At 28.1% G+C, this 15,288-nt stretch overlaps 2 protein-coding genes across 2 annotated transcripts in view; both read left to right on the forward strand.

Annotated features, from left to right (window-relative positions):
• Nucleotides 1-15,288, forward strand: part of LOC132935139 (uncharacterized) — a 494,638-nt gene that overhangs the window by 376,869 nt on the left and 102,481 nt on the right. The gene's annotated exons all lie outside the window — the stretch shown is intronic.
• Nucleotides 1,137-4,763, forward strand: LOC132936806 (THAP domain-containing protein 1-like). The gene is made up of 5 exons (XM_061003575.1): nucleotides 1,137-1,265; nucleotides 1,626-1,771; nucleotides 1,866-2,002; nucleotides 2,359-2,602; nucleotides 4,561-4,763. The coding sequence occupies exons 1-5, from the start codon at nucleotides 1,153-1,155 to the stop codon at nucleotides 4,761-4,763; spliced, it is 843 nt and encodes a 280-aa protein (XP_060859558.1). The 5' UTR covers nucleotides 1,137-1,152.

Here is a 15,288-nt window from a genome sequence, read left to right on the forward strand (position 1 = left end):
AATATTAATGATAAATGTTATTTTAATTTTCTTTGCTTACATATTTGCATGATAATTTTACTATCTCCAAATTTAACTAAAATGCTTAATTTTTGTGATGCACTTATAAAATACTTTATAAATTAATTTTGTTTAATTTATGGCTCGGAACATGCATCACACAATATACATGCACTCCAACATCTTATCGATGATTACAATAATTTTGGTCCCTTGGACAATGCAAGTGCTTTCCCATTTGAGAACCATATGAGAACACTTAAAAAAACAATGAGAAAATCAGCTCAGCCGCTACAGCAAGCTGTAAAAAGGTATGAGGAAAAATTTAAATTCCAAAAATGTACCAATACAGTTAGCTCGGCCGACACTATATTAAAAAAACAACATACAAATGGACCCTTATTCCAAGATTTACACAACCCACAATAAAAAATTTTAATTTTAAAAACTTTTCAAATAAATATTACCTCTTCAGATAATTATATTTCTACTAAACAAAAGAAAATTGTAAAAATTAAAAATATTTGTTATGATAAATCTGGAGGGATAGTAATTGTAGGTAAATCGTTTTCTAGTAAAAAGCCTTATTATAACAATCCCATTGATAGCACAACAATTGGTATTTATGTAGTTGATGATCTGTCCACGGAATATGAATATTGGAGTATACACGATATTGAATGCAAATATATGATTTTAAAAATACAAGATCAAAAAATAGGTTTTCCAATAATACACACTTCGTCAAATAAATTTATATAAATATATACGCCTACTATAATCCCTGCGCCTTTTAATAATTATATTTTATTTAAATAAGTATTTATTATTGTTTTTATTCAAACTATATATACATTATAATATATTATATTTGTATTCTGTACGACTAGAGCAAGGTTTATAGATAATAAAGGTTGCCTGATATTGAAAATATCAAAAAGTAGGAGTGGGAGAAATCGGACGCTGACGTCACCCGTAGGAGACATTATTTGTTTACAATAGTGAATATAGTAAAACATTATATTGTTTTCACTTTTCACATGCGTTTTTACGAGTTTTGTAATTAATTATCGTTTGCACATTCTTTTTTGCAAATTGTCTGTGTCTATCGATAATATTTAATTTGAATACAAAATTCGTTGGATAGGTATTATGTCTACAAATTCAAAAAAAAAACACTCAGGTGGATCATCTTGTGCAGTAGCGACGTGTAAGCATTATGCTAGCAAGACTAAAGAGCAAGGATTCGACATATCATTTCACAGGTAGGTACTTACTTTTACTGTACCTAATTTTTTCCAATATAGGTAGTTTATTTTGATGACAACTAAACTTCAATTTTTATAGTTAAAAGAAAACTATCCAATAATAATCTTATAACTTTTACATTAGGTAGCTACTAAAAATCAAAGAAGCATTTTGTGTTAACAGACTATTATATTTAAAATATTATTGTACTTTATTAAATTATTAACATGAATAAATAAGTCTTGAAATTAATTATTAATGTTTAACATTAATTGTAGGTACCCAAGCATAAAATGTTTTTACTCAATGAAATAATCTAAGGATCTTTAATAATGTTTTTAATTTAAATTTTAAAATTATGAATTATGTACCTATAGGTTCCCAATAAAGAATGTTGAGATCTATAATATGTGGGTACATAAATGTCGGCGAGGTGATAAGTGGAATCCTAAGACATCGTTGGTTTGTTCTAAACATTTTACCCAAGATTCTTTTGTTCGAGATTTGAATGCAGAACTTTTAGGTAATTATTTTTTGTAATTTTTTATTGGTAGTCAAAAATAATATATTTATTATATTAATGTTTAATAATAATTTATGTTTTCAAAAACACTTAGGATACACTCCTAAAGTTCGTTTGTTGAAACCTGATGCAGTCCCGACTTTATATTTACCACCGGATCATTCACAAAGTGTAACTTCTTCTTCAGCGATCAATCGAAATAAGAGAATTGAAGCTAAATCAATGAAACAGGTAAATTTTTAATGTTTAATTTTTGTACAATTATAACAAAATGTAAATTTTAATAACTAGATATTTAATTTAATTATAAAAATAGTATATAGGTATTATTAGTTTATTAAATTTAGGTTTTAGAACACTGTCTTTTATGTAAGACTATGGGCTTAACATTTTAAAATTGTATTTATTTGAAATTAGATTTGTAGCTGTAAAATATTTTCATCAAATACGTGAGGTAGGTATCCAAATAAATAAAAATATTGTATACCTAATAAATATGGCAGAATATATATCATAGTATATTCTATACAATTATAACAATGTTAATTTTTTATATTAATTTTGAATGTTTGTATGTTTTTTTATAGGTACATGATGAACTAATTTTATCCAGCATTACTTCTACTTCACCAGATTCTCTGTCACCATCAATTGAAATTTCTTCTACAATCAATGCGGACTCTATTCCATTTCCAGATAAATCACCTTTAAATATGAATTATGAACAATTATACAATGACCTTTTGAAAAAACACAATGAATTGAAAGTTGAAAATGACAAGCAGAAAGATAAGATTTTATCACTTGAAAAGCCTCTTGTAGATTATAAAAAAATTAATGAATGTCTCCGAACTAGTATGAATATATTGCAAAAACAATTAAATTCAACAAACTCATTATTAAAAACAACACAAAAAATAATGTCTGAAGAAGTTAAAATTCTCTCTCAGAACAAAAACAAATCGGTTGAAAATGAAGCAAAAAAATTAGTTTCATCAGTTTTTTCTCAGAATCAACTCAATTTAATATTAAAGAAAAAAAAGAGAGTACATTGGACAAGAGATGAGGTGGCCAAAGCTTTCACATTAAGGTACCTCGGCAAAAGATCATATGTTTATGTGAAAAACGAACTACTTTATCCTCTGCCCGGTAATAAACATTTTTTTTTTCCATTTTAGATTATTTTAAACTTATTTTTTACTTATTCATAAGTTGTATTTTTTCAGGACTGTCATCTCTTCAGCGATATACCAAAACAATTGAAATGAGAAATGGTATTCTTGATGACGAGTTAAAAATTATGAAACTTAATGGAGATAGTTTAAAAGATTATGAGAAACTTACCGTTCTGATGTTCGACGAAGTTAAAATATCAAGTACAGTAGAGTATGATGTACTGCATGACGAGTTTATTGGTCCTCATAATCAAATGCAGGTTGTAATGGCTCGAGGAATTTCATCACAGTGGAAACAACCAATTTTTGTTGACTTTGATAAAAAAATTACCAAAGATATATTGTTTGACATAATTGAAAAGTTAGATGAAATTGGGTTCAAGGTTATTTGTTGTGTCAGTGATTGCGGAGGCGGTAATATAGGATTATGGAAGGCTTTAGATATAAACTATCAAAATCCTGTATTTAGTATTCCTAATGGTAGACAAGTGGTGTACATACCTGGTGCACCTCATATATTAAAATTAGTCAGAAATTGGTTATTAGATACAGGGTTTTCTATAAATGATAAAATAATTAATAAAAAACCTTTAGAAGCATTGGTATCTTTTTCATCAACTGAATTAAGTGTGTGTTATAAACTTACAAAAGAACATCTGTCATGCGAAGGACCTCAACGGCAAAGAGTTAAATTAGCCACACAACTATTATCACATACTACAGCTACGGCACTTTTACATTATAAACCTATTAATGACACAAAATTAAATAATGATACTGCTCATTTTATAGAACTAATAAATAATTGGTTTGACTTGGCAAATGTGTCTCACTCAAATGACAAGCGAACCCCTTACACAACACCTTATGGATTATGTCTTGAAGAGCAAGATGCATTATTAAATGAAGTGTATGAAACAGTTTTAAATATGAGATGTATTGGAAAACAAAACTTACAATTATTTCAAAAAGCTTTACTTATGAATATAAATGGAACTAAATTATTGCTTCAAATTTTGATGGAAAACAACTTAAAATATTTATTGACCAGTAAAATAAATCAAGACGCCCTAGAGAATTTGTTCTCTCAGTTACGATAACGTGGTGGCTTAAATGACCACCCATCACCTCTAAATGCACTCCATAGGTTAAGAATGATTATTCTTGGAAAAAACCCTGGTATAGTTTCAAGTTCATCCAACACAACTGATCAAAATCAAGAGGAGTTTTTAGTTGCAGCAGCTTTTAAACAGGTCGATTTCAATATTAAAGGTGAATTTGAAATACCTGAACATCAAGAAACTATGTCCAACGATTCTGAAACAGATACGGCCAGTGAAAATGAGTCACAAGTTAAAGAATCAAGAAACAACAGTGAAATGACAAATGATGCTGTAGAATACTTAGCAGGTTGGGTTGCTAAAAAACACAAGCTTAAATTTCCCGAAATTAGTTCTATAACAGCGGCAAAAAAATCAAGAGCTACAAATGACCATGATTATTTAATGCCATCTTGGATTAGTCATCTTTCTTATGGAGGATTAATAACTCCCAGTAAAAAATTTAAAGCTAACATTTTCAGAGTTGAAAGGTTATTTAAAAAAATGACAAAGCAACTTATCCCTAAAGGATCAGATAGGATTTTCAAAAGAACTGAAATTGAACAAAAATATAAACCTGTAATTCAGTCTTATGTAAAACAAAGATTGTTGATCCGAATGAAATATTTCAACCAACATGCAGTATCATTAGCTAAAAAAAGAAAAGCAAAAGCTCAACTAAGCAGAATAAATAAATTAAGAAAATTAATGACTTGAATTGAGACTGAAATATATATATATTAAACATATATATAAAATATGTTATATAAATATATATAAATATAATATATATTATATAAAATATGTTGTATCTGTATAATTGTTTATTATAATATATTAAAATAAATTACTAATAAATTAAAATATTATTGATTATGATATGGAATATATTTCTTATTAATGAGAAAACTGAAAACTTTAAAAATTACTTTATATTGATATGAGGATTGATATACAATAAATTTAAAGTATTTAAATTATTATATTTTAATATTGGGTTTAAAGTTTTACACATTTAGTAATATAAGTAATTATTACAATTTACATTTGTTTATAATAAGTCAACACTTTATTTGTAAATTGTATTGAGTATATTATTATGAATAGTATGCTTGGAATACATACATAATACTATAGGTTACAACTATCTTAAACAGAAAATATTTTAATATATGATTCAAATATTATAGGTAGCTACACTAATAGGTAATAACATAGTAATAAACACATGTAAAACACAAATTCACATTAATTAGCACAAAGTATAGGACTAATTATGAATATTAAGCATTGTATGTACATACGACACCACAGCCGCCCGAGAAACTCTCCTACGGATGACGTCATGCTTAATAAGACGCTGCGGGGGGAATGATTTGTTTACGTGACTATGAGGCAACCTCTATTATCTATAAACCTTGCGACTACAGTACCTATATAACTTTTTACCATTCGACCACTGTAATTGTAATTATTATAAATATATTATATTATTATAATACTTAATTATTTTTATTTCTTATTAGGTATTATATATTGTCTTTTAATTTTAATTTTACTTTTAATTTTCACTATCTTAAGGTATAATAAATTGTACGATTTATATTTTCGTTTTTTTTTTTGTCTTACTTTTACAGTTTCTACTTTCTATTTGTGGCAATGTGGCATGGTACAATATAATATAATATTCTAAATATTATATCATAAATTAATTTTTAATTGAAGAAGAATGTTGTTTAATACAAATCTAGGATGGTAACTACAGTTAGATTTATTTATATAAAAACTAAAATCCTATGCAATAAAAGATACCCCGCTATACGTAAGTATAGGTATGATGAACTTATATAGTGTTATATTATGTTATGAATCGGGGAAGTTAACGAAATTAAACAATATATTTGTCGACGGACGCGCGTAGGACAACGAAAACTATTTGTAATATAAAAATATATAAATAATAAATAATAATAAATAATATATAAATATATAATATATAAATGCAGAATTTTCTGTACTCTCTCTCCCATGCCATCGTTCTGGCTGCAGTACACTGATAAAAACAACTAACCTAACCCGGTGTGTTTCGACCGGTGGGTCATCAACAATTTGTTTATTATAAATGTATAAAAATAAATGACTCGGCTGACCAATGATAATATTAATTATTAATAGATATGGACATTATGGAATATACTAATATAGATGGATATTTACTCATTCGTGCCAGTATTGTGTTCGTGTTCTTTTATACTAAATACGTACGCTATAAAATAAACAGTTTTTTTATAATGAGTTCAAAAATTAAAAATTGTAAGGCTAGGGAAATAATTTGGAATGTTTTCAAATATTTTAAAGACAAAAATGAACACATGGCTAACTGTAGGTTGTATACGATGACTGGAGAAGCTACTGGTTATTCTACAATGTCAGTTAGACGTATTGTGTATGAAGGTAAGAAAAATATGGATTTAACGGGAAATTCTACATTGACTACATTTATCACTCCTGATAAAAAAAGGAATAATGTGACAAAAATAAAAGACGATTTTGATAGATGTGCTTTAAAGCGAACCATCACAGATATGTATACGGTTGAAAAAATTGTACCTACCTACTGTTAAACTTATTTTTGAAAAACAAAAAATTTTATGAATTTGGGGAGTACTAGAACATTGAACAGAATAATTTCGGAAATGGGTTTCAAATTTCGTAAAACTGAAACTAATAGAAAATTATTGATAGAAAAACATAATATACGTTTGAAAAGAATAGAGTACTTACAAAAAATATTTGAGTTTCGTAGACAAGGTAGAAAAATAGTGTATACTGACGAAAGTTACGTATTATCATCACATGTTGTTAATAAATCATGGAGTTCCGTCGATGATGACAATACAGTAAAACAAAGTTTAAGTAAAGGAAAGCGTTTAATAATTGTTCATGCTGGAGGAGAAGAAGGTTTTGTTCCTAATGCTTTACTAACATGGGAAGCTCAAAGCTCTAGTGGTGATTACCACGATAATATGAATAAAGATAATTATTATGAATGGGTCGCAGAAAAATTACTACCAAATTTAAGTAAAAATTCTGTTGTGGTATTGGATAATGCGACTTATCATTGTCATCAATCTAACCGTGCTCCAAACTCAAATAGCTTAAAAAAAGACATGATAAATTGGTTAACCGAAAATAATATAAGTTTTAATACAACTATGTTAAAACCACAACTTTACGATATAATACGTAAACACAAACAAGTGTTTATTAAATATTCTTTGGATAGTATATTAAGTAAAGAAGGCCATTATTAGACTACCACCGTATCATCCGGATTTAAATCCCATTGAAATTATTTGGTCACGAGTAAAACAGTACATTGCAAAACAAAATCATAATGGTAGCATCAAAAAAATTGAAGAACTGTGTAAACAAAAAATGGAATCTATGGGTAATTCTGAGTGGGGAGCAGTTTGTGCAAACGTGAAAAATTAGAAACAGAAATGTGGAAAAATGAAAGTTATATGGACATCGAAATGGATAAATTAATAGTAACGTACGGAGAAGATACAACTGACGACAGCGATACAAGTACTGAAGATGAAGACGATGATTTAGGTGTAGCACCACTACAGCCATAACTATTGTTATGTATATTAAAATTGTACAGCTAATGGCCATAGTTGCCGGGCTTACAATCAAAAAAAAAAAAAAAAATATTATAATGTATAATTTATAGTTGTTGTTATTATTTTATCATATTATTATTATTATTATATTATTTATATTATTTTAAAATGGTCTGCTTTTTGTTCTTTAATAAAAGATTATTATCAGAATATTGGATTTTAAATTAATATCGTAAAATATTTTTTGTAACAATTGTCGGTTTATTGAAGTATTTTCGGTAATAATATTCAAATACGGAGAACCACTGGTTTTCCGTTATCGCGCCGCCGCCGCCGGCTCAATTTATCTGGCAACGACTGTACCTATATTATATTATATAAATAGCTTCACTGAAAATAATGTGAATAAAGTTTTATTAAGTATCTAAGAAGTATTAAATTGTTATTTAACACTTAATACTTACAGCGCAATTTTAATTTAATGTGTATACAGTCTTAACTTGGTAACCTATAGTAAATATGTACGGATTAAGGCTTAATTGGACGGTTTTTATGAGAAGGGGCACAAGTCATTTTTTGTTGGTTTTCAGGAGATGCATAAAACATTCCAAAATTTTTATTTTCTACTTAATCTAAATTTTTTTTTTGTTGATGTTTTATTTATAATTGTCCACGTTTTTTCAACTTACTTTCATTATAGAAATTACATTATTATTCAGTTATTAATGACTTGTGACCAATTGCACATACAATATTGACTTGTGACCTTTCTCATATATTGACTTGTGCCCTATTGCACATTTAATAAAAAAAAGATATTGACTTGTGTCCTTTTTCATACACTTCAAAATAAAATACTAATTAATATAATACTGCTTACTGATTAATATAAATTAATATTCTCAAAAGTAATAAAATAGACATACAATTATTAATGAAGTATAATTTTATTATTTAAACAATAATGATAACAAAGTAAGTTTTAATAATATTGCACACCTTCTTTGGTGACTAGATACTGATTAAAAAAATAATAAAAATCAATACAAATATTTAATAATATTGTACACCTTCTTTGGTGACTAGATACTGATTAAAAAATAATAAAAATCAATAAAAATATTTAATAATATAGCACACCTACTTTGGTGACTAGATACTGATTAAAAAAATAGTAAAAATCAATACAAATATTTAATAATACTGCACACCTTCTTTGGTGACTATATACTGTTTAAAAAAATAATAAAAATCAATAAAAATATTTAATAATATTGCACACTATTTTTGGTGACTAAGTATACTGATTAAAAATTAATAAACATCAGTCAGTTTAAATATATAATAATATTAAACACCATAACAATAAAATATAGCTGTAAGGGTAACTCCATTTAAACGTTACTCATCATCGGATAGTACTGGGTCATTTAAATTTTTATAAAACTCATGGAACACATCTGGAATCAGTGGTAGTAGTGATATAAGATCTTTTTTTTTTCAACTGTAATTGGTAGTTCTTCGTCATAGGCCAAAGGTAAGCTACTTACATCACTATTTTTACGGGTCAAATCTAGTTCAAAAAATTCAGCTTCATCTTTTAGTGATGTCTTGTAAAGAACTGTATTCTTTTGGTCTTTAACGTAACGCATCCATTTCACATCACGGAATACAAATTTTTCTTCATTTGTATTTTTTGTATTTTTTTGGTACTTGGTTTTTAACAAAATGTTAAAATCATAAAAATTGCTTTGCTTCATATCAATTACATCAAACTTTACTCTTCCCACCCAGCGAATCATTTGAGTCCAATCATAAGGGTGGTTTATGGGTAAAGGGTATCGTTTGCGTCCTTTTTCAATACGTGCATGATCCGAGTCACACTCCATTCGTGTGTGATCCGGCACTAAAAATTTGTGATCAACTATAGTGACAATATCTTGATGCTCCATAAACCAAAGAACCATTGCCATCATAATACTGTTCTTGTTTTGGCCAGAGCAACAGTCACTATACATGACTACATGGTTAATTTCTGTTGAGAGACATTTTAAATAATAAAAAACACAAGAACCAATATCATTCCCTCCCCTCTTTGCAATAGGTTCACTCCATATGAAACATGATGCTGTTGAAGTATTTATATTATGAACAGTTAAATTATATGTCCATAACTGGCGCTTGTAAAATGCAACCGAAGACTCTAAAAGTGGAGTTGGGAGGCACTGCTGGAGATCAAATGATAAAACGCATTTATTTTTAGTAGATGTAGAAGAATCAATTCTTTTTGAAGAATATGCTTCTTCGGCATCATCCTGATGCTTTTTTTTTTCAATGTTTAATTCGTTTCTTTTTTTCACATGAACACCCACTGTTGGATAGTTGCATTTTGATCCTGTCACATTGAGCACAGGTATCTTTTTTTGGATTTTTCACTTTCAACCCTGATAGTTTAAAATGTTTTTCATAAATGCTTCTACAAACAGGAGTTGGAACAGTTTTTGTATATTCGTTGTAATTAGCTTGGAGTGTAAAATAAGGAGGTAGATACTTTTTACTGGTAACTTTTCGACAATAATGACTTTCATATGTTGGGAGTTTCTTAATATGATCTTTTACAGCTTGTATGTCCTCAGGGGTTCTTTTATTTTTTGGCTCTGTGTGACCCCTTTTATCAGGTGTCACATTATTAGCAATAGATTCCAATTTTTTATTGCAAACATTGCGCAGAAATTTAGTAGTTTCGCCAAAAATTTTTAAAAAGCAGCCCTTGCAAACCTGAACTAAGAGTTTATTATTATTAGGAATAAAATAATTCATAGTTATATTCCTGTTATTTTGTTTTTCCGGTGTCAATCTACGTTTCCGGTTTACTTTTGTGTTGTGAAAAGTTACTAATCCAGAAATATATGAAGTTCTTCTATTGTGGTTTTTCATTGACCAATATGTAGCAAATAATTTCTCACGTAATTCATCGTCAATTTTTGAATTACATTTTGCTCTACAGTTTGGTAGTTCTTTTGAGCATCTACTTTCAACAGTTTTACCTTTATTAGTGCAATATTTGTTTCCAGAATTCCTGTTTGTCTTTATGTAATTTCGATACTGAACAGTCTCACCTTTTATGCTAACTCTGGCTTTCCTGCCAATAACCGGATTAGCCTCTTGTTCATTGTTAGTCAACAATAAAGTGTCTTCTGGGGTGCCAGGAATTTCATTGTTAACCAACAATAATGTATCTTCTGGAGTGCCAGGAATATCATTGTTGATCTGCAATAAGGACGTATCTTCTGGGGTGCCAGGAATAATACTTATATCGTCCGAATGATTAGAATACTCTTCAAACCGGTCTTCACTACTCACAGCCTAAAGTTGAGATTGAATGAAAATTATTATTTGAATAGACAAAAATACTATTTTAAATAAAAATATAAGCTCTACTGAAATTAAAAAAATGTATTCTTCATAACATTATTGCTATAAAAGTTACAATTTTAATAATTATTAAAATTAATAAAATAAGTTAATCACCTTGGACACAAATGCATGTAATTTCTCATGATTGTTATACTCATATACTAGCTTTTCAGGCTCATTTAGTGAACAATTATTATTATACATATATTCATCTTCAGTTATAACTTCAAAATCATTTCCATTCAAATGTATAATGTTATCTTTTGGTTCCTGAGTTGACTATTTGAACAAGTTTTATAAAAATAATTAGGTACCTAACTACCAAATTCTATAAATTGAACATAATTGTTTTATTTTATAAAGTACTTACTAATTTATTATATACTTCTAACTCATTATTATTTGTATGATTCTGTGAGACATTCACCCATTCCTGTAGAATTCAATTAATTATTTAACTTATAAAATTACATATTCTTAATTCACAATGAATATTATACATTAAAGTAAAATAATAATTAATATTTTATTTCTATGTGTCAATATTAATAGCTATAAGGTAGTCAACTATTAGTTGGTTTGTTTATATTTTAATTATCCCCACTGACGAAACCCATGCGAAAGAGCATGAATTTTTACACTATTATAGATGAAATATAAATAGTATAATATACTTAAGACTAGTTTAAAACATACCTAATCTATTTAAGTTTATAAAAATAATAACTGATATAGTAAGATATAATAAAATACAATAATTTAAACAAAAAGTAAAAAGAAAAAAAATCTAATAATAGGTACTTGATAACTTAAATAATTAATAGAAGCAATACACAATTTTATTTTAGCAAACTTGTAATTCATATAATATGATATAAATAATTCAGTTATCTATGTCTACAATGACAAGTGTTTTTACTTGTATTACATAAATATTTATTAACATAATATAGTATTTTTCTATATATTTTATAAAGAGCCAATTTAATATTTTTAATTTTAATTATAATATAATAATTCTAGGATTTAGATTGTTAATTACTTGGATTTCCTGCTGTGGAAGACCATTAAAATCTAGTTTCCTTTTTGCAGAGTATTTCAGATTAGTTTTTGAAGCTTTAAATTACATTATTATTCTGAATTAGTTATTGGTATAACAGAACTAATATAGATAGATAATAATATAAAGATACTCACTTGTAACACGAGACAATAAATTTAGTGTTCTTTTAGATATTGTGTTAGCTAATAAAAAAGATTATAAACAATATAAACTAATACAATAACATTATATTAAGAGTTAAAATTTAATATAATATGACTTGTGCCCTTTTGAATAAAAAAAAAATCGTTAATTTTGACTTGTGTCGTATCGCATTTTAAAATACTGTGATAACAAATCCTCGTGCGACCACGACAGTGCTACCATTTGATTTGGCGTAAAATTTCACACAAAATTAACGTATAAAAAAAAAATGTCAAAAAATGACTTGTGCCCCTTCTCATAAAAACCGTCCAATTAGCATTGGTTATGTTATTCTATTTAAATGTTATTCATTGTACGTTTATTCAGCATTGTATAGAAATTAACTTTTTAATACTTATAATTTAAACTAAATTAAGTGCTTATAAAGCATTTAAAATGTATTCTAATTTAAATGTTTAAAAATTAACACTTTATCTAGTTTTATTAAAGCTTATTTTTCGAACCTTTAAAATTCAATTAAATCTCAACGTTTATCAAAGTTTTAACATTGGTAAATGCTATGTGGGCCGTCTCTTATGTTATTTAATTTTTTTAATTCGTTTAAAATGTCTGGTGCTGTATCTGTGCTGATTATATTATAATCAAAAATTGATTTTGGATGATAACCGTTCAATAGATAAAATGGAGACTGATTCGTTGTTTCATTGACCGATGTGTTATATCCGAAAAGTACGTGTTTTAAGTATTGATTCCAGCAATTTGTTTTTTCTTGTACAAAATGACTAATCATGTCTATTAAAGTACCATTAAACTTTTCGATTTGTCATTGACTCTGGGGGCGGTAAGGCTATTAAATGTACTTTGTGTCCTTTGGACATATGTTTGTACATAAGAAAATTTTCTTGATGTAAAAAGTAATTTCTCGATTTTCTTATCCATACTTGGTCCGATACGTCCGGGTTGTCTAATGCTTGTATTATTTTGTTAAGTATCGGATCATTACGTTGTTCTATTGCTAAATTAATAACGGTAACGTGACAAATGGTTAAGTCCCTATCCTTTTGCAATTCCTGTTCATAAGTTGGTGGATCAAACACCGGGTTTCTTGACATCGCATCACACACTTGATTTAAAAGTCCTTTTCGGTATTTTATTATGAAGTCAAAATCAATTATTTTACTTTTTAGTCGTTGAATTCGCACCGATAGCGTTTTAATGTTGTCTAAATATCTAAGTGGGGCGTGGTTTGTCCAAATTTCTACTTCGACACCATATATATATGTGCGGAATGTTTCTAACGTAAATACTATCGCTAACAATTCTAATTCTATTGCGCTGTATTTTTCTTCTGTCGTAGTTAACCGTTGGGAGACAAAAGAAACTGGATGCAGTTGTATGTCTTCTTCTGATTTTTGTTGTAAGGTACCTGCTATACCAATTTTGCTTGCATCTGTCCATATTATTATAGGTAAATCCAGGTTAAAGTGTTTTAAAAGGGGTCCTAGTCTAGTCCTAGTTAGTTGGTTTTTTAGTTTTTCAAAAGCATTTTAATGTAATATAGACCATTTTATGGGTGATTTTTTTGTGGCATAATGTCCCCGCGTTAGTTCAGTTATCGATGAAATTTGTTCTGCGAATCGAGGGATAAATTTTCTAAAAAAATTGCACAAACCTAAGAAACTCCGTGTTTGTTTTATTGTTTTGGGGGTTGGAAAATTTTTTATTGCGGCCAGACCTTCGGGATTCGGTTTAACTCCGTCCTGATTTACTATTCGCCCGAGTATCTTAAGTTCAAAATATCCGAATTTACACTCGGTAGTTTTTAATTTAAATCCTGATTCTCTTATTCGTTGTAATAATTTCTGTAGTATTATTAATAGGTCATCAAAAGTTTTTGAATAATTTATAATATCATCAATATAGTTAATAGTTCCAACATATAATAATCCGGCGAGAGTTTTTGCTACTGCTTTTGAAAATTGTCGTGGTGAATTTTTATAACCAATTGGAAACCGTGTCCAATGTCCATTCATACAGCCCGAATGGTATTATAAATGCTAATTTGTATCTATCTGTTGTTCCTAATAGAATATTCAGAAATCCCTGTTGCATGTCCATTATATTAAAAAATTTTGCTCCTTCTAAACTATCGAAAACCGTTTGCATATGAGTTATTGGAAAATTTTGATGTAGTACTTGTTTATTTAATTTTCTATAATCGATCTCTAATCTCTTTGAACTGTCTGCTTTGTTCACTAGAAATGCCGGGCTGGCGTATGAGGAAATAGATGGAGTTATTAAACCGTATTTTAATAATTCATTAATTTGCCTCTTTAGTTCCTGTTGTTCTGTTAACGCTAATCTATATGGTGGTAAATTAACAGGTTCTGTTGTTGTTGGTATATGCATATCTCCTACGTCTATCGCCCCTAAGTCCATTGAGTGTTTGGCAAAACAATCTTTATATGTATTTAAAACTATTTTTAATTGTGTCTGTTATAATTGGGTTAGTTTCGGATTTATATCAAATTCTAGTTCGTCCGTGTTTTGTTTGTCAATATATGATACATTATTATAATTTAACATATCATTATCATTTTTCAGGTTAGCTAATTTTAAATTGTTTACATGATGGAATTTTGTTTTTTTATGTCTATCTACTAAATATTTTTTTTCGTTTTCATTCATTAGTATATTACGATATTCTCTAATATACGTTCCGCATACGTCGCAAAACATTACTTCTCCCCCATTAGTCCAGTAAGGATGGTTCAAATATTCGTGGGATTTTAATGCCGACTCGGATGTCGACAGATGTTCACAATCCTGGCAAAACTGAGTGTACCACATAATCGGTGTTTTGTTTACGTCATTATTTTTTATTTCTATGGGACTGTTTATGTTACATTTATCTAATGAGTATTTTTTTGTTAAGACAGGATAAATTTAATCGATCGTGACATTCGTCTAAGTACCGGTTTATGTGTTT

This window comes from Metopolophium dirhodum, chromosome 1 (assembly GCF_019925205.1).
Source record: "Metopolophium dirhodum isolate CAU chromosome 1, ASM1992520v1, whole genome shotgun sequence".
NCBI lineage: Eukaryota > Metazoa > Arthropoda > Insecta > Hemiptera > Aphididae > Metopolophium > Metopolophium dirhodum.